The following is a 20,342-nucleotide window of genomic DNA, read 5'->3' on the forward strand; positions in this document are numbered from 1 at the left end:
CTTTGTTCATTTGTTTCCTTACCCGTTGAATAACATTGAGCGCCCGACGGCTCAAAAGCACCCGCACCCAGCCGCCCGAGTGCCCCTGGTCCTGCAGCCTTTGTTCATTTGTTTCCATACCCGTTGAATAACATTGAGCGCCCGACGGCTCGAAAGCACCCGCACCCAGCCGCCCGAGTGCCCCTGGTCGTGCAGCCTTTGTTCATTTGTTTCCATACCCATTGAATAACATTGAGCGTCCGACGGCTCAAAAGCACCCGCACCCAGCCGCCCGAGTGCCCCTGGTCCTGCAGCCTTTGTTCATTTGTTTCCATACCCGTTGAATAACATTGAGCGCCCGACGGCTCAAAAGCACCCGCACCCAGCCACCCGAGTGCCCCTGGTCGTGCAGCCTTTGTTCATTTGTTTCCATCCCCATTGAATAACATTGAGCGCCCGACGGCTCAAAAGCACCCGCACCCAGCCGCCCGAGTGCCCCTGGTCGTGCAGCCTTTGTTCATTTGTTTCCATCCCCATTGAATAACATTGAGCGCCCGACGGCTCAAAAGCACCCAGCCGCCCGAGTGCCCCTGGTCGTGCAGCCTTTGTTCATTTGTTTCCATACCCGTTGAATAACATTGAGCGCCCGACGGCTCAAAAGCACCCGCACCCAGCCGCCCGAGTGCCCCTGGTCGTGCAGCCTTTGTTCATTTGTTTCCTTACCCGTTGAATAACATTGAGCGCCCGACGGCTCAAAAGCACCCGCACCCAGCCGCCCGAGTGCCCCTGGTCGTGCAGCCTTTGTTCATTTGTTTCCATCCCCATTGAATAACATTGAGCGCCCGACGGCTCAAAAGCACCCGCACCCAGCCACCCGAGTGCCCCTGGTCGTGCAGCCTTTGTTCATTTGTTTCCATCCCCATTGAATAACATTGAGCGCCCGACGGCTCAAAAGCACCCGCACCCAGCCGCCCGAGTGCCCCTGGTCGTGCAACCTTTGTTCATTTGTTTCCATACCCGTTGAATAACATTGAGCGCCCGACGGCTCAAAAGCACCCGCACCCTGCCGCCCGAGTGCCCCTGGTCGTGCAGCCTTTGTTCATTTGTTTCCATACCCATTGAATAACATTGAGCGCCCGACGGCTCAAAAGCACCCGCACCCAGCCGCCCGAGTGCCCCTGGTCGTGCAGCCTTTGTTCATTTGTTTCCATACCCGTTGAATAACATTGAGCGCCCGACGGCTCAAAAGCACCCGCACCCAGCCGCCCGAGTGCCCCTGGTCGTGCAGCCTTTGTTCATTTGTTTCCTTACCCGTTGAATAACATTGAGCGCCCGACGGCTCAAAAGCACCCGCACCCAGCCGCCCGAGTGCCCCTGGTCGTGCAGCCTTTGTTCATTTGTTTCCATACCCGTTGAATAACATTGAGCGTCCGACGGCTCGAAAGCACCCGCACCCAGCCGCCCGAGTGCCCCTGGTCGTGCAGCCTTTGTTCATTTGTTTCCATCCCCATTGAATAACATTGAGCGCCCGACGGCTCAAAAGCACCCGCACCCAGCCGCCCGAGTGCCCCTGGTCGTGCAGCCTTTGTTCATTTGTTTCCATACCCGTTGAATAACATTGAGCGCCCGACGGCTCAAAAGCACCCAGCCGCCCGAGTGCCCCTGGTCGTGCAGCCTTTGCCCTATCCTACTTCCCCATTTGCCCTGAGCAAGTGACCAGGAGCCCAGCTCCCACAGCGCATGGCCTGCTAGCCAGCAACCACCAACCGGAGGCCCCCTGCCCCTCATTGGAGAACATTGGGCCTAACTACCTCTGCACCCGGCCGCCCCTGTGCCGCTGCGGGTGAACCAACTGTACCTACCTGACCCCGAGGGACCCCTGAGTCCATGCCCAGAACCCTAACTTCACCAGTCGAGTACTCACCTGGAAAACGGTAACTCACTTTCCTGCCATTGGATAACATTGACTGGTTTGACTTGAGAAATTTTCTAAGTGTGAAGTTTTGGAAACTTAAAATATTCCCATAAAATCAACTGCATTCCGAATCCCGAAGTACTCACCTGTTATCAGGAGAGAAGCCAATAGTGCATCTTGTAGCCCAGTACTGACCGCAGAAGTAATCCCAGCCGGGGTAACTAGTAACTTGAATTTTCTTCATAGGAATCCATTGTGTGCTTTTCTGTGAAATTTCTTCTGTCTACTTTTGAAAACTTTAAATAGTCTTCAAAAATCCTACCGCATACTGAAACGTAATTACTTACCTGTTTGAAGTTGAGACCTCAGTGCTGGACCTAGCAGCCCAGTACTGGATTACAAAAGTAACAAGATGGTACTTTAACTGCAACTTGATTTTCCTCCCATTGGATAACATTGCCAGATTTTCATTGAAAAGTGTGACCTTTTAATATAGCTTTATATTTCTTAAAAATCACTGCAATAATTAAAAAAATGTACTAAACTGTTTACAGCTTAGACCCCATGACTGAATCAAGGATCCAGTTCTGGAACTACCAAAGTAATCTACAAAGTAATCAACTGTACTTATATGAGGAAAACCCATTGAGCTCAATCTTAAATTGTGTGCCTACTGCAACCCCTGTACCTATTGTGTTTACAAAGTTCATTGCCTTTCTACAAAGTACTCATCTGAGACCTCTCTGATTGAGAACAGAATATTTTGATACCTGTTGGTTCTAGAAATAGAACAACTATATATTTGATATAAAAACGATTGGCCTGGAGTTCAGTCCTTGAGTGTGTGAAACCTTTTGCTGACTAAGTGTGTACAAAAAGTACTTTACACTGTCCTCTGATACTGCCTTACTGCTCGACCAAGCTACCACTGTAGAGAGTAAGGTCAGATCTGTCTTTTACCTCTGTTATACCTCTGGAGATTGGGGACCCTAAACACACTGTACCTTACTTCGGTCCAGTATATATAGAGCCACTTCCTCACACATAGGGGCTGGTGGGTCCTCTAGGGACCCTTCACTTATACCCGGCAGACTGCCAATGCAGCACGCATGCCCAGGTGCATACAAAAACAGTTGACGTGGCTCATTGCCTGGGCGCCATGCCAACCAACACTGCCTAAAGTATAGGTTAGTCACCCCTCTAGCAGGCCTTCCAGCCCTAAGGCAGGGTGCACTAGACCACAGGTGAGGGCATAGCTACATGGGCAGATATGCCCCTACAAGATGTACCCCCATTCTTTTATATCGTATGTGCCGGGGAAGAGTACATGGGCTGGAAGCTTGATAACTCGAGTTCTCCAGCACCATGATGGCTTCTCTAAACCCAGGAGTGTTTAGTTCCAAACTACTCCTTTCAGTAAACGCACACTGATGCCAGTGTGGGGTTTATTGAACCATGTACTCAGAGGGCACCTCGGGGGTGCCTCCTGACAACCTCCCGACCCTGGTGTGATAGACGGGCTGTAGGCAGCCTGCCACCACCAGACATGTTTCTGGACCCCTGGGTCGAGAGCCTCAGCTCTCTGAGACCAGAGACAAAGCACATCCTGGGCAGAGGTGTCACACCTCCTCTCCCAGGATGGGCACACTGCTTGAGAGGGAAGCTTCAAAGGCCTGCTTCCTTGTAATACGACCCCCAGCCTTTGCTGCTAGCAGCGGATGGCAGCCCGCAATTTACACCCCCACTTTGGGTGGGAAAACATAGAATTGGAGGTGTGCCCACCTCTGCCAACTCTACTTCTAAAGTGCACGAGGTGAGACGAAGCACATCTTTCAGTCCCCGCCATCTTGAAAATGGGCAGACACCTCCAATCAGGGCTAGGTGTATGCCCCTTCCGACAGGAGGGTGGCATAATTTATGGTGTAGTAACCCCAGGTTAGGTCCCCCTGGGCCCTACCTGCTACTCCCCTGAATTGCCCCTAAATTTAGTATTTAGGTGGCTCTCCCAGACGTGGAAATAGTTCCTGACGACCAAAGAAAGAACAATCATTTGAAATGCAATAGCAGAATTTGAGCTAATAGCATTGTAAATGACAATAGCTTAAAGTCTCCCAAATGTTAGACCTATTGCATTGCAAATATTTTTTCTTTACAAGCGCCCCATGCCGCACTTTCATGTTAATTGAGGCCGCGTCCCTTTCTTTAGACTAGCCGCATCAAAAAGAAGGGGCGCCGCAGCATTTAAAGTGAAAATGCGGCATCGTACGCTCTTACAAAAATCTTTTGTTTGTCAAGTTGACAAACCCATGTTTGAGGCATATGAGCTGCAGATCCTACATTTAGCAATAGATCACCACCTGGTGTTGGGCTCGGATGATTGCAGGTTGTTGATGTCTTCTTGGAAGAAGTCTTTTGTAGTCACGAGATAGGTGACTCCTCCCTTGGACAATACTGCGCATGGTCATAGACTCCATCCTCAGATTGTTTTTTTCCGCCACTTGGTTCGGATGAAAGTTTTCCGCTCCGGCTGGAAAAATACTTTTTCTGCTTTTTTGAAGCGAGAAACTTCAAACAAACTTCTTTCGACATCGAACACACTTTCGACATCACCAGCTACGTTTCAGTGCGTCGACGCGGGCCGCTGGGCCTATCGGCGCCGTGCGGCCTACGCCTCATGGAAAGAACTCCATTCAAGAGATGCCCGGTATGTCGAGCAAAATTCCCTCATAGCGACCATCACCAGGTTTGCAACTTCTGTCTCTCGCCAGAACACGATGAGTCGACCTGCACAGCCTGTGCCTCCTTCCGATCGAAGAAAACAATTCGAGATCGGAGGGCCCATCGACACGAAATGAGGAGATCAGCACCAGAGGCCATCTTTGAAGAGGAGATCGTCGAAGAAGACGTCTCCGAGGACGATTATCCTATCGAAGATATCTCCGAAGACGAGGCTCCACTCGGCGCAGAGGAATACTCGCCTGATCTCCAGATAATATCGGGGGCAGAGGATTCGGACGATTCGATCCCGTCTCGACAACCCGTGAGTACATCTGCCCCTGCACGACAGACATTACCCAAACAGAAGGCAACGGTCAGCACTCCGCCCATGGGGTCCAGTCGAGATCGACATTTACCCTCTAACGCCCCGCCTTCGGGCCCGGCTCCGAGGAAAGACAGTACGCCTTCCGGTGCCTCGGCACCGAAGAAACACCATGTGCCAGTTACACCTCCTCCATTGGCACCAAAACATCCTTCGGCACCGAAGGATTCGTTGGCACCGAACATAAAAAACACTTTGACGCCCAAAGACAAAGACACTTCGGCACCCGTACCATCGGCGCCAAAGACAAAAACTGTACCAAACCCGAAAGCTTCGACCCCGAAACCTTCTGGTTCAAAAAACAAAGAGGGGAAGCCAATTTCCGGCGCCACAGGCCCAGCAAAACCTGTCTCCACGCCAAAAATTCTAACACCGGTACCGAAGACCCCAGATAAGGCTAAACAACATTCGGCACCAAAAACATTGCCAAAAGACTCAAGTACTCCTCATAAGGCAAAAAGTATTAAACAACCTCTATCGGCTCCGAAAAGATCGACGCCAAAGAAGGTTATACAAGAGAAAGAACTGTTTAAACCAGATCCTAGACAGAAAAATGTCCATATTAATCCATAAACTGGACACGTGGAAGCAATTCCTCATAAGAAGAGACCAGCGGACACACCCCTTACACCTGTGGTCCCTGCCAAAAAGGACTGTCCAACTTCTCCAATGCACCCTTCCTCTCCTTCACCTTCTTCCTCCCCTGTTACTCCATATGTAGAACCTATAACTTCTCCTATTCACTCTCCTGCATCATCACACCACACCGATGAGGAGTATGATCTGGGTGGGGGGATGATGTTCCAGAAAGACATACATAGCCTTTAGATGAGGATGCTAACACAGAATATCCCAAGGATGACGATGCATATAATTTTTCACCAAATAATGCACCAGACTTCCCTGATCCTCAGTACTACCCAACAAAACCCTCCCCTCCAGAGGACAGTGTTGGTTTTAATCATTTGTTAAACAGAGCTGCACTTTACCATGGGGTTCCCATGCACTCTGATGACATTGAGGAGGACTTCCTGTTAGACACTTTCGAACAGTCACAAAGGTCTACTCCAATATTACCAATGATTAAGGGAGTCATAAAACATGCTCCAGAGATTTTTAAAGATCCAGTAAGGTGTAGGGTGTTAAATCCTAGAATCGAGAAAAAGTATAGGCCAGCACCAGTACTAGTGGCCCCTACATGGGCACGTCAACCGTCTACTAGATCTCTCAATGGTTCCAAATCAGAAATTACAGCTCACGCCTTCCCTGTTAACACAGAACCATGGAGCAATAAGACACCCAGAACCAAGCCAACTAAATTTGGCAATCTGGCTCCTGAAGTCCTGTAGTTTGGTTACTTAAACCTACCACCAGACTGTATGGATATAATTAAAGAAGCTAGAAGACTCACCACCAGAGCATGTTATGCTGCTAAGTGGAAACGATTTGCAATATATTGTAACAACAATCACATTGATCCTTCGGACGTTTCCATCCAAAATATAATTTGCTACCTTCTACACCTACCAAGGTCCAATTTGACTTACTCTTCCATACGCCTGCATCTAGCAGCAATTGCAGCCTATTTGCAAAATAGACAACATTTATCTCTCTTTAGAGTACCTGCAATAAAAGCATTTATGGAGGGATTAAAAAGGATAATCCCACCCAGGTTACCACCTGCTCCAGTATGGAACCTAAACGTGGTTCTTACAAGACTCATGGGACCCCCCTTTGAACCGTTACATAAATGTGAACTACAATTCCTAACATGGAAAACTGCTTTCCTTGTTGCCATCACCTCTCTCAGAAGAGTTAGTGAAATCCAAGCATTCACAACAGAAGAACCATTTTTTCAAATACATCCTAACAAAGTGGTTCTTAAACCCAATCCAAAATTCCTACCAAAAGTGATTACTCCTTTTCACCTAAATCAATCAGTAGAGTTACCAGTGTTTTTTCAAAAACCGGACTCTGTTGCAGGAAGGGCTTTACACACCTTAGATGTTAGAAGAGCTCTACTATAACTCACAGACAGGACTAAATCATTCAGGAAAACAAAACAACTGTTTGAATCCTTCTCTCTCCCACACACAGGCAATCCTATCTCTAAAGGAGGGATTGCTAGATGGATTGTAAAGTGTATTCAAATCTGCTATCACAAGGCTAAATGTACACTAACCGTTCCTCCTAGAGCGCACTCCACTAGCAAACTAGGAGCCTCTATGGCTTTCTTAAGAAACATACCGTTAGAGGACATATGCAAGGCAGCAACATGGTCTACAAAACACACATCTTCACTAAACACTATTGTGTTGATGTGCAAGCCAAGCAGCAAGCTGCAGTGGGCCAAGCTGTTCTTAAAACACTATTTCAGAATGCTGCAACGGATACAAGCGACCAGCGCTAGGGGAGACACTGCTGCACAATCGTTGCTAAGTGTAGGATCTGCAGCTCATATGCCTCGAACGGAAAATGCTACTTACCAGTATGCATCTGTTCTTGGCATGTAGAGCTGCAGAGTCCTACATGACCTCCCGCCTCCCCGGGACTTGTATCCGTTCCAGTACTCATCTTACGTAGAAGCACACGTATGGACATCCTTTTATCTTTACTTCTACTAACTCCATCATTTCCCATCATGGCGAAAAACAATCTGAGGATGGAGTCGATGACCATGCGCAGTATTGTCCAAGGGAGGAGTCGCCTATCTCATGACTACAAAGACTTCTTCCAAGAAGACAACAACCTGCAATCATCCGAGCCCAACACCAGGTGGCGATCTATTGCTATATGTAGGATTCTGCAGCTCTACATGCCAAGAACAGATGCATACTGGTAAGGAGCATTTTCCTTTTTCTGTGTGAAAAGCACCCCATGCTACGGTTCTGTTTAATAGTGGCTGCGGACCTTTCTTTAGATGCGGCTCGTCTAAAGAAAGGGGCACAACCTCTATTGACGTGAAAGCTCGGCATGGGGCACTTATAAACAACAAAAAAAGAAAAGTGAATAAATAGTTTTAAAAAAAGTATGTACAAAAAATAATTGATGCCCAATTTGACGCTGCAAATGAAGCAAAGGCGTGGCTGCCAGTGTGGCGTGCCATGCTATAAAAAATATTAAGTAAAGCGTTAGGAGAGAGCATATCTTGTCTGCAACTGCAGGTAGATGAAAACAATTTAAGGAAATAGTGCTTGGAGGCTATGATTAAAGCCTACAGAGTACAAACATACGTAAAGGAAAATACAAGATGAGACAAGGTGGTACTACTACTAAGCCTATTGACCAATGAAAAGCCACAGCTTACAAAGGACAATGACTCTGGCCAATTAAAAATATGGGCAGAGAGTGGGGGAAGCTTCTAGTCCATACCTGAATACAGCATGCTCACAGAGCAACGCATGCGCTACCCCGGCTCGACCTAAAAAGGGCAAAGATGACGGTGGGCTTGCTGACTTGGCCACAGCCCTACCAGCTGGTCTGCAGCCCTCGAAAATCCTGTAAAGAAACCATGCCTGTAGCCTTCCCCAGACAATAACCAACTCCAGTAAGAAGTTTCTGACTCCTAAAGTCCCCGTTGCGCCCTAAGCCTTAGGGTGTTGCCGGGATTCTGCTCCTACACAGAACTGTGCACAGAGACTTGGGACCTTAGTGAATTAGGGTGTGCCAAAACTCACCTTAGTACCCAAAATCCCCTACAATGCTAGCATCAGTGACTCATTGGTTCTTTGTCCTAAAGCAAAAACACCGATGATTAGTCAACCCGGAACATGCGACTTAGGTTATCTCAGGTAATGTGGAAAATAAGAACACTCTTTCGTTAAACTCTCATGCCAGTCCAAAACAGGGAGTAAATGGAGACACAAGCAAGTATGAAATATTTATTTCTAACGCTGTGATCTCAGGTGCAGCATCTTACTTAATACAAGCAGACATGTTATTAGAAACAAGATTGCCAGCATAGTTACTATTACATAAAATACAAAGACCGAAAGCATGTTATAATGCTAAATGGAAACCGGTTTAAAATATACCTATATTTCACCCTCCCTTGCTAGTAGGTTATTTTATAACTATAGAAGGTCTCTTAGGCCTGCATAGACGGCCCTATACCTCCTGGTATTAGCAGAAGTGGATCACATTGAGTTCTGCACAAGCTCTCAGCATACGAATATTCTCCAAGTGTGAATGGTCATGTCTGAACAGTGCATTATTAAACGCACCAGTATCAGAGGTGGCCTAACTGCATATGTGTTATGGCTCGAATGTGCGCTGATCATTTCGACAACCGACACCGTGTCCAAGAGAACCTTAACGGCCTCAGCACTCACTGTACAGACTAAACTAACGGAGCAGCTTAGAAATGCAGAAAAATAAGTTATTCTCATGTGAAACAAAATACTCAGCCTTCTCTAAACAATAGCGCAAGTGCGTGTCGTGTGCAAAGCAGAGCAGGAAAGTAAAAATGGCGTTTAATCTCCTAATAAGCCCACGCTAACTTAACACTGTGTGAATGTAAGGCTCAGCCCCACCACAAGGGAGCTGAACATACAGTGCTCCTACGACGACTTACATCTCCACTTACCTCTGCTGTCTCTAGCCTCCATTCTACAGCCTCCAGTTCGACACCTGAGCCTGTTTGTTGAAAGCAAAGTCTCCATTGAAAAACACTTCGTTTCTGACACCCTGCAGCTGGCCGCCCCTGTGTTGCTGGTGGTGGTTGTTCTGTGCTGCTTTGTGGCCTCTCCAATGATCTAACCCCCAAAGCTAGGTCCCTGAACCGATGTACCTACTTGCAAGCAGTGTGGCTCCAAGCACCCCCAGTCTCCATTGAAACGCATTGGGCCGAACTTCGATTTTGACCTCTGCATCCGGCCGACCCGTCCCGCTGGTGGTCGAGTATTGGTACTCACCTGACCCTTGCTGACCTTTGGTCCCGAAGAATGGAACTGTAAGTTGTACTTACCTGAATAACCGCATTATTGTTCTCCTTCATAGGATACCATTGAACTCCTTGAAAATTGCACTTTTGAAAGTCTTAAGTAGTTTTCATGCAAAACTCACTTGCCTTATTGCGAAGATCTTGCTCTTAAAGTAAAACTCAAAAAAGCTTATTTTCATGAAATTGGTGTGGACCTCTTTTTTGAGTGGTGCATCGGTTATTGGTGATGCGTGTACAATAAACGTCTTCCTTTCCTCTGTGTTAGGCCTAAGGCTCCTCGCCCACGCTACCACTAATAGAGCACTTTAGGGTTACTTTAAGCCCTGTACTTTTCTGGGAAATCTCTGGACTCTGTGCACGGTATAACCTCGCAGTGGCATACCATCTACAGAGCCGGCTCCCTACAACCTGTGTAGAAGTAGTAGTCCTGAAACGAGAGGCACTTGGTGCCAGAGATGTATGACTCTGTGCATATAGTAAAGTAAAATGTTTAAATATAATTTTAAAACTAACAACAGTCTTTATTTTGTTTCTACAGCGGAATACACGTTGCGGTAAAGTTCATCTCCCTCCAGTGGACATTTCCCAGATCCCGCAGTGTAACTGCAAGCCGACGTCTGAGAATCCCTGTGGATTTTATTCTGAGTGCATAAACCGAATACTGATGTACGAATGTCATCCCCAAGTGTGTCCATCCGGCGAGCGCTGTCAGAACCGTAGCTTCTCTAACCTCGAGTATCCAGAGACCAGAGTTATCAGAACCGAAGGCAAGGGGTGGGGCCTGGTGGCCACGAGAGACATTCGGAAGGTATGCTAGTCAAGTCTGTGTTTATCTGTTCGTTAACCCCAGGGTCTCCGAGTTCTCCACCCAGAGGATCTATATTTTATATGCTTTGAGAAGTGTTATGAGGAGCATTTGCACAACAGCTTGTTCAAGCCAGGCGTCCCCTGGATCGCTCTTCTCTGTGTTCACTCATGCACGCTGCCCCTTATGCGTGCGTCACTGCACCACTCATTTCATGCTTTTCCAGGTATCGAGCAAGGCCCATTTTTGGTGAGTATATTAAGTGTTAGACGGGGGACCTGGAGGGTCGGCCGAGGACGAGGGGAGAGGCCTCCGGAGAGGGCCTTCTCCAGCGATCGTACAGACAAGTAACTTCCCCCCCACAGATGGACACCACACAAGGATGAGGTTAACACTCTTTATATACGATTCTTGAGGCACGGATATCAACGATACAGTGAGATCGGGACACGAGGGTCCTCTTAATTCTAGTCTCTGGTGGGGAAAGGGGTAGCGGGACAGTCTTGGTACCGATCCGGTACGGAGGTGGTAAGATGGATAGCTCACAATCCTCGAGCTCGGAGTTCTGGAAGGTTCGGCCGCGGCAGCGCCAGCGGGCTCGGATGGTAGTTCACACAAGGAGGGGCCGCGGCAGCGCCAGCAGGTCCCGACGAGGATGTAGGTTGCAGAGGGCCGCGGCAGCGCCAGCAGGTCCCGACGAGGATGTAGGTTGCAGAGGGCCGCGGCAGAGCCAGCAGGTCCCGACGAGGATGTAGGTTGCAGAGGGCCGCGGCAGCGCCAGCAGGTCCCGACGAGGATGTAGGTTGCAGAAAGCCGCGGCAGCGCCAGCAGGCAGGACGATGGTTCACAAGGCAGGGCTGCGGCAGCGCCAGCAGTCCGTCAAGGATGAGTTCTTCTAGGTGTCTCTCGACTCCAGGATACAACTGCCTTCCTGCTCTGGAGCTGCCCCAGTTATAGGTCTGGCCTCCTTTGATGTCCGGACCCTCGCTCTTGGAGGTCGGGAGGTCCGGGATGAGGAAGTCCAGACACCCAGCAGGGGGGTGGAGCCAGCGCCCGGGGAGGCTGGGGGCGATCGGCACCTGGCGGGGGAGAGCCATCGACACTCCTCTCTCCCATTGACCTGCCAAGTGGTCCGTTCACCTCCTGGGTGGATGGTGGTGCCTCGATGTCGGCAGGGTTGGGGTCGAGCTGAGGCCACGCGGCCTCGTGGTGCAGTGTCCAAGATGGCGGCTGGGCCCAGGCAATGGTGCTGACGGTGGCTCGGGTCAGCCGAGGTTGGGATGTTCGGGAGCAGTCGTCCCGTGGGGGGACGGGTTGCGGGTGGCTTCTGCGGGTTGCCGGGGTAGTTCTTCTGGTGACACCGGGAGAGCCGGTGTCCGTGCCCTGTCATGCGGGGAGGGAGTGGGCCTTCCATGAGGCCTGACCAACATTAAGTGTTTCAGGAATCTCTCCCTGCAGAGTGGTTCTGGTTTGATCCTGACCTTTGCCCCCTCTGCTCCTGCTATTCACAGTGAACTTCAAGTCCCGCTGACGATACAACAAGCAGTTCTAGTTGGTGACTCACTCAAAGCCTGTGCCTAATGTTTGCAGAACCTTGTTTCTGATGAGTTCCTGTCCATTCTGTGCTGGAATTTATCTGAGATTGCAGAGGAATCGCCTCCAGTGGACTAAGATCAGCTTCAAACGTAACCCTGGACTACATGGGGTGAAGATGCTGTGCCTCGTAAGAGGGATTAGGAACTCGGGCTTTAGTAGGTTTTTAATGGCACAGGAGATGGAAATTGTAGGAAAGTAGGATCTGCTTTCATGGTTACCGCCACTTTTTGCTGTTGTCATTATGTTTTTCTGACTCGTCTGACTGGCATCTGCTAATCAGGACCCCAGTCTCTGTTCTTCCCTAAATTGGACATGGTGAGTACTTCGGTACACTCCAGGTTGACTGCTGGTGCACCCTTGTAAGTCCCTAGTATATGGTACTAAGGTACCCAGGGTGTAGGTACACGAGAGTTCCCCCATGGATGGAAGAATGTATTGTGCCACCCATTGGAAACCACTCAAATTGTGACTACAATCCTGCCATTGCAGTCTGTATGAGCGGGTGCTAGCACCACTGCTTTTAAAACCTATACGTCACCCCTCATGCTGGCCTTTCAGTCCTGAAGGCAGTGTGCCCAGTTCTAAGTGTGAGGGTGCCACGGCATGAGCAGGTCATCCCTACAATCCTCTGAGTCCATTCTCCCGGGTTGTAAGTGTATCAGCCGTTACGATACATACTGCCTATGCCTCTTTACGCGATGGCTAACTCTAAACTGGCTGGAACGAACCCTGTCATGTTTTGATTCAAAGATGTTTTAATCATACCCCCACACCATTACTGGTGTTGGAGGTATGATTCCATGCACTGTAAAGCTTCTCCGGGAGGCCCACATTGCTCACGATACCAGTCTTCCAGAACCGGACAGCAAGCTATGACTGCTGCGGACCTGAGACACGATTCTGCCCTCTTGCTGCTGGACGAAACTCCGGCAGGGGAAGTTAGAACAATAGGTTTGTTATCGTGAATCTTTCTGGATTCACTATGCTGTGCATTATTCCGCGGTCTAGTGGTTGGGTCCGGAATCATAATCTTTTTTTTCTGTTTTTTTGTTTTTGTTTTTTTGTAGCCCAGGTGGGCGTCTATGTCCCACCTTTGGGTGGCCTTCCTGTGATGTCGGCACGCTTCCTGCGGAAGCTCCAACCATTGGGCACCATCTTCAGATTCTTTTTTCCGCTATTGGGTCTGGATCGTCACCGAGAGGTCCCAGAGTTTTTGGGAGAAAAGAAGAAGATAAAGACTGAAATCTACCGAAAAAGATTAAAGAATACATCGAGAAGACAAGACCACTGAGCTGGGACGATGAAGAAGGAGGAGAACACCAAAAACTTCAACGTCCATTGGAGAATGCGCACACAGGGGGGGGCCCTGAGCGCAGGAATGGACAAAACACCTTTCAAATTCTGCCGCAATTGCCACCGCAAGTATGCACAGAAGGACCAGCCTCCGGTTTGCAACCTCTGCCTGCCGGTCGACCACGAAAGCAAGGATTGCAACGCCTGCTCCGTCTTTATCCCGAAGACGCTCCGGGTGAGAGAAAGACAGAGTAAAGCCAGCTACAACATGCAAGGCCAAGGTCAACCTCCGCCGCTTCGGGACTTGGGCCTCTCCAGTGAGGAAGAGGACAATATCACAGAGGGACCAGATGACTACACGGTCATCTGGTCCCTCATAGAGACCGAAAAGAAAACAACAAAGGAGGTAGGAGAGACGTCGACCCCTAAGACCCCGACAGACTCAACAGTCAGAGTCTAAGTCCTCGAAAGGAGCACTGGCGCCGAAAATTTAGACGCCCGCAGCTGCATCTAAGGAAAAACAGTCCAGCGGATCCTTCGAAAAGGACTCCCAGACGGCGAAACCACAAGAAAAGCCTAGGTCGTCGACACCGAAAGAAAAGGACCCGAAGGCAACTCCGACGTCGAAGAGATCGTCCAAAACACTAGACACCGAACAGGCCGCCGAGATGGAGAGGAAGAAGAGAAGGCTTGAGGCCGAAATGGACAACATCCTACAAAGGAAAAGAGAATTTGCCGAAAGGATGAAAAGGTTCACCATCCCTTCGAAGCCGACGACGATCGTCGAGGTCGAAGAGGAGTTCGGCGCCGAAGAGCCGCCGAAAACTCCAGAGTCCCAAGAACACCAAGAGGAAGAGGGCCTATACTATTACGAGGAAGGCGAAGAAGACCAAAAAACAAGTTTGGGCTCTGCATTCTGGGTGGCGCAGGACCTCGATAGGCAGGACCTCGATGCCTAAAGCCCAGAAGAGGCTGCGTAAACGTATCCTTTGAAGCCTTCGCCGTCAGATGACATTGGCATCTACAATATGGTCATCAGGAATGTGGCAACAGCATATGGAGTGAAATTGGAGGAAGAAAAACCAAAAGCCTGCTTCCTCTTGGAGACCCTGCTCCCCACTCAAACTAGGAGTCCATTTCTCCCCATGCTCCCAAGTGTCCCGGACCAGGGAAGGGAAGCATTCAAGGAACCATCAAGCTGCAGGTCTGTCACACCCAGGACAGAGAAGAAGTACAAACACTCCTCTAAAGATACTCCATACATCCAGGGATCAGTCACAGCTGACTCCATCCTAGCAGCAACAGCCAGAAAAAGGGCCAACGTTTCCACAAACTCAGGCCCACCACCTGACAAAGAAAGTAAGAGAATAGACCTCACTGGAAGAAAAATAGAGATGAATGCAGCAGTCCACTGGCACATTGCAAACTCTAATGCCCTACTCAACAGGCACACGTACCAGCATTGGGAGGAGGTCGGGCAGCTACTCAAACACCTCCCTGAGCAATACCAACAGAGAGCAACACACCTGGTGGAGGAAGGCAAGAACATGGCAAACTCCTGCCTCAAATCAGCCCTAGATGCGGCAGACACACCCAGCAGACTCATGATGATTGGGGTCACAGAAAGAAGGCTTGCCTGGCTAAGGATCTCGGGTTTCAAGCCGGGGGTCCAGAATAATATTCGGAACACCCCCTTCAATGGAGAAACCCTGTTCGGAGCATCAGTAGATGAGAAACTGACGCAGCTCAAAAAGGAAAATGAAACTGCAAGGTCCATGGGGACCTTGCAATTCAGAGGAATGAGAAGGGGCACACCGACGCGGAGACCAAACGGAAAGGGGGAATACCAGCCGGGAAAGTCGCATCAGACATTCCAGGAGTGGTACCAGGGCAACAACCAAATGCAGCAGGGTCAGCAGCAGCAAACCTGGCAATACCAGCCCAGGGGCCAGTCCTTTCGCGGGAGGGCGAATGGACGAGGACAAACGAGAAGAGGGGGCCAGCAACCCACCTCAAAGTGACTCCACTCCACCAAACGTGCCCACCCACACAACACCATTAGGGGAGGGGCACAAAAAAGTAAGCAAAAAAGTTTTACACAAACTCAAATCAGGGATCAACAAACATGTAACACCAGTAGGAGGCAGACTAAAACACTTCTTCCAGGAGTGGAAGAAAATAACACCAGACAAATGGATACTGAACATCATACAGTTCGGATACTGCATAGAACTGCAAAAGAAGCCTCCAAACAGAAAACCAAAAACAAAGGTGCACTCATCAAAAGAACTTGCGCTACTCCTAAAGGAAGCACAGGAACTCCTCCACAAGGAGGCCATAGAAACAGTACCGTTCAAAGAAAGAAACAGCGGGTCACAGAAGCGCTGACAGAACTAGGATTCTCCATTCACTGGGGAAATCCTCAATGGAACCAGAGCAAGTGAAGATCTTCCTGGGTGCACAGATCGACACCATACAGAGCAAACTGTTCCCCAGCGACAAGAGAACACTGGCACTGCTGAAGGAGACACGTCTCTACCAGAAGGGGTCAGCTCTGACAGTGAGGACAGCGAACAAGATCATGGGGATGATGGCGTCCTGCATACACCTAGTCCCAGATGTACGGCTCCACATGAGTCCATTCCAGGAATGGCTGCAAGAACAATGGCCACAAGCGACAGTAAGTTGGGAAGATCTAGTGGTTGTAACGCACGCAGTGCAGTAGGAGATATCGTGGTGGAACAAGAACGTAACAAGAGGGAAGCCTTTAACACCACCAACCCCAACGGTGACCATCACCACGGACACATCCCAGAGGGGATGGGGAGCACACATGAGCAAGCTCAGGGTGAGGGGTCTGTGGACTCCAGCGGATGCGGTCAGACACATGACCTACCTGGAACTATAGACTGTGTTCCTCGCCCTGAAAGCCTTCCAGAAACAACTGTACAACCAGAGAGGGTTGATCCAAACAGACAACACAACAACAATGTTCTACATCAACAAACAGGGAGGAACACAATCAGTCGCGCTATCCAACGTAGCAGGAGATATGAAGATGGGCCATCCCACTCTGAATATACCTCCTGGATATACATCTACCAGGAAAGGACAACGTGGAGGCGGACAGGCTCAGCAGACAGACATCAGCATCCCACGAGTGGGAACTCCATACACAAGAAACGCAAAGGCTATTCAAGAAGAGGGGGACACCACCATTAGACCTATTTGCAACAGACTAGAATGCAAACTGCCAAAACTTCGCATCCAGCCAACCAGGGTAATGCCCTATGGATAAGCTGGTCGGAAACATTTGCCTACGCTTTCCCCCGATACCACTGATACACAGGGTACTCAGCAAATGCAGAACCAGCAACATGACACTGATTCTGGTGGTACCACAGTGGGCCGGACAGTCCTGGTTCTCAGAAATAGTGGAGATGACGCTCGGGCCACCTCATAAGTTCGCTAAAAGAAAAGACCTACTCTCCATGCAGAACGAGAAGTACTACACCCAGAGCCAGCGAGCCTCTGCCTAGCTGCATGGCTCCTGAAGACGTAGAGTTTGCACACCTGAAACTCTGAGAGCACACTGCGGGTGCTACGGGATGCAAGGAGACCCACCACACGAAAGTGCTATGGGGCGAAATGGAAAAGATTCACTATATGGTGCATCAGGGAAAAACTTTACAAGGAGATGACCATGGAATCAACTGTGCTAAAATATTTAACGCACCTGCTAAAAGCAAACCTAAGTTCTACCTCGCTGAGAGTACACCTAGCAGCGATTGTATCCTATACAAGAGGAGAGACGGGAAAGAGCTTCTTTACATCCCAAGAAGTAAAGAGATTCCTGGAAGGGGCTAAAAGGATCGCACCACCAAAGAGGATGCCGCCGCCGACATGGAACCTTAACTTAGTCCTAACAGAGCTCATGAAAGCGCCCTTTGAGCCCATTCAAAAGGCCTCTCTACAAATGCTAACGATGAAGACAGCCTTCCTAGTAGCAATCACCTCGCTACGCAGGGTAAGCGAGCTACAAGCCCTGATGCTACAGGAACCCTACATTCAAATACACAATGACAGGCTGGTAATGAGAATGGACCCACACCTTATTCCAAAGTTGGTGCCAAGGTTCCACATGACCCAGACAATACAGATACCGAGCTTCTTCCAGAAACCATCCACAAGCGCAGAGCGGGCACTGCACACTCTGGACGCTAGAAGGGCAGCAATGCATTACATGGAAAGAACTAAGGAGTTCTTTGTGTCCTTCGCAAGTAGTTTCCTGGGTATACACAAAAGATAGGTAGTAGTGTTCCCCTAAGGGAAGCGTCCGCACGACACTCTACAAAACAATCAGGTTATTTCTACAATTAGTACACATTAAGTAGTCTGACTCTTATGAAAAAAAAAAAGTTTTAAGCGAAAGGGTGCTACAGAGACTCAGGGCACCTACCACCTAAAGGTGCCGTCAGTACACACTGGATGTGTGTCACATCAATTTAAACAAATTTTGAGAATCCATTAACAGCACTCCTGAGAGTTAGTAATTCTAATAATCCGGGCAGGAGTTATAGACCCTCAATATACCACACTCTACTGATAATAGAGTATTCCAAGAGAGGCAAATGACAGGGTTATATTCAATGGGGATTTCCAAAGAAAGTTTCAAAGTATAGTCCACTTAGTTTGTTTTCTTCAGTCTTTATTTTCAATTCCATAAAACAGATATTCCCAGCAAAAATAGAGATCACCAACACGTGTTTCGTCCTACACAAGGACTTTTTCAAGGCAATAGTATAGATGGCAGGTAAACAGAGTACGAAATGAGGAAAGCCTTCCGGTCTGTAGCAACAGTCACGATAGTCAAATTCGACACAGCTCATAAGCTAGCTATACGTTTGGTCGGTAAGTAAATACACGTCTGTTAGTATCAGGTTCATTAAAACGAACGCTCGAAAGTAGGCCTGTGTTTCTCAAATAGTAAAACTTGCAACCATGATAAGTTGTTAAGCAAAAGTTAGGCTATCTGATTTCCTCACCCAAACGGTTCCCGTGTCGAGGGTAGACCTGTAACAAAGGGAAGCATTGCACGATGGAGCGCACAGATAATATAATTCTGCCACAGACAGGCAGGTCAAGAGCTAGCAGAGGGGGCACGAGCCCACTCTACCAGGAAAAGGGGAGCAACAATAGCCTCTCTGGCTAACACACCCATTCAGGAGGTATGCCTGGCGGCAACATGGGCTTCAGTGCACACGTTCACGAAGCACTACTGTGTGGATATACAAATGAACAAGGAAGCACAAGTAGGACAAAGAGTGCTTCAACATATATTCAACAACCAACGCTCATCTTCCACCCAGCCGCCACAAACATAACAAAACCGCTACAAAGTCTATGCACAGCATAGTGAATCCAGAAAGATTCACGCTGCAAAATGAATAGTTTCTTACCTGTCGGTGTAGTTTTGCAGCTTGAAGATCTTTCTGGATTCACTAGCGAACCCACCCACCTCCGCCAGAAAGATGAGACTGGAGACAGAGGTAATACAAGAACAATATACAAACAAGACACCTTTAAGAGACAAAGCGGAAATCCCTTTACATTAAGGAAGAACTTGAAAAGATTGGATAAGGATTAACGGACATGTCACAAAAACAAGAAAAAAAGAGTCCGAAGATGGCTCCCAAAGGTGGGAACTTCCACAGTAAGCGTTCCGATGTCACAGGAAGGACACCATAGGTGGGACGTCGACGCCCACCTGGGCTACGGAAAAAAAAAAGAAAAAATACTAAGATTCCGGCCCCAACCACTAGACCGCAGAATAATGCACAGCATAGTGAATCCAGAAAGATCTTAAAGCTGCAAAACCACACCGACGGGTAAGAAACAATTTGTTTCCTATCACCGAGAGGTGTGACCACCTCCCAGACAGGACTTGGTATATTGGGACAGGGCGGGGGGTGCTTTCCAGCGCCACTAAACTGCTTGAGGGGCACATTTGGTGCCCTCCTTGCATACTCCAGTCCAAACCAGTTCAGGGAGCCGTTGGCTCTCACTCGGACTCAAAACTGGACAAAGGGCATGGCAGTGTCTTCCACGCTGTCCGACCTCTCCTCTGGGAGGGACCCTTGAATTGTCCCAACCCTTTACCTGTGGGTGGTTCCTTAGATTCGTTGAGGGACAAGATTCAGCTACAAAAACCACTTCATCTTCATCCGTCTTGGCACTTTGGACTTTGTTGCACTTCGCTTTGAGAACCGAGACTGCAACTGGGAAGACTCCTGCTGCTCCTGGACTCGTCGACCTGCCAGTCTTCAGCGTCGTCTGTGCCTGTGCTCCATACAAGTTCTTCAGAAGGCCTGTAGACATCCAAGACACCTGAAAGAGTCTCCCTTGGACCGCAACAAAGATGACTGGTCTGCTGTTCCTAAGCTCCCATGGACTCCAAAAAGTTGAACAACACATGTGGTAGTTCTGCAACTCCCTTGAGGCCTGCTCTGTCTTTAGAGCAAGTGTGAAGCCAGTATCCCTTGGCGCAACCTCTGGACCTCTGTGCACCACGCCAAATTTCCTTTGCCAAGGCTTGTTGACTCTCTCCTCCAGAGATATTTGGGCTCCAAGAAACATCAGGCTCTCCTGCAACCAAGATCTTCGTCCTCACTGCATCCTCTGCACCGTGGGCCTGCATCATTGGTGAGCTGCT

The 20,342-nt window shown here is 49.0% G+C and overlaps 1 protein-coding gene across 1 annotated transcript in view; it reads left to right on the forward strand.

The window, feature by feature from the left end:
• LOC147725803 (uncharacterized) overlaps positions 1 to 20,342 on the forward strand; it is a 443,482-nt gene that overhangs the window by 224,057 nt on the left and 199,083 nt on the right. The window contains exon 7 of the mRNA XM_086959980.1: positions 10,475 to 10,744. Coding sequence (XP_086816106.1) covers positions 10,475 to 10,744 — 270 coding nt within the window. The remainder of the gene's footprint in view (positions 1 to 10,474; positions 10,745 to 20,342) is intronic.

Source organism: Lissotriton vulgaris, chromosome 3_1, assembly GCF_964263255.1.
Source record: "Lissotriton vulgaris chromosome 3_1, aLisVul1.2, whole genome shotgun sequence".
Lineage (NCBI taxonomy): Eukaryota > Metazoa > Chordata > Amphibia > Caudata > Salamandridae > Lissotriton > Lissotriton vulgaris.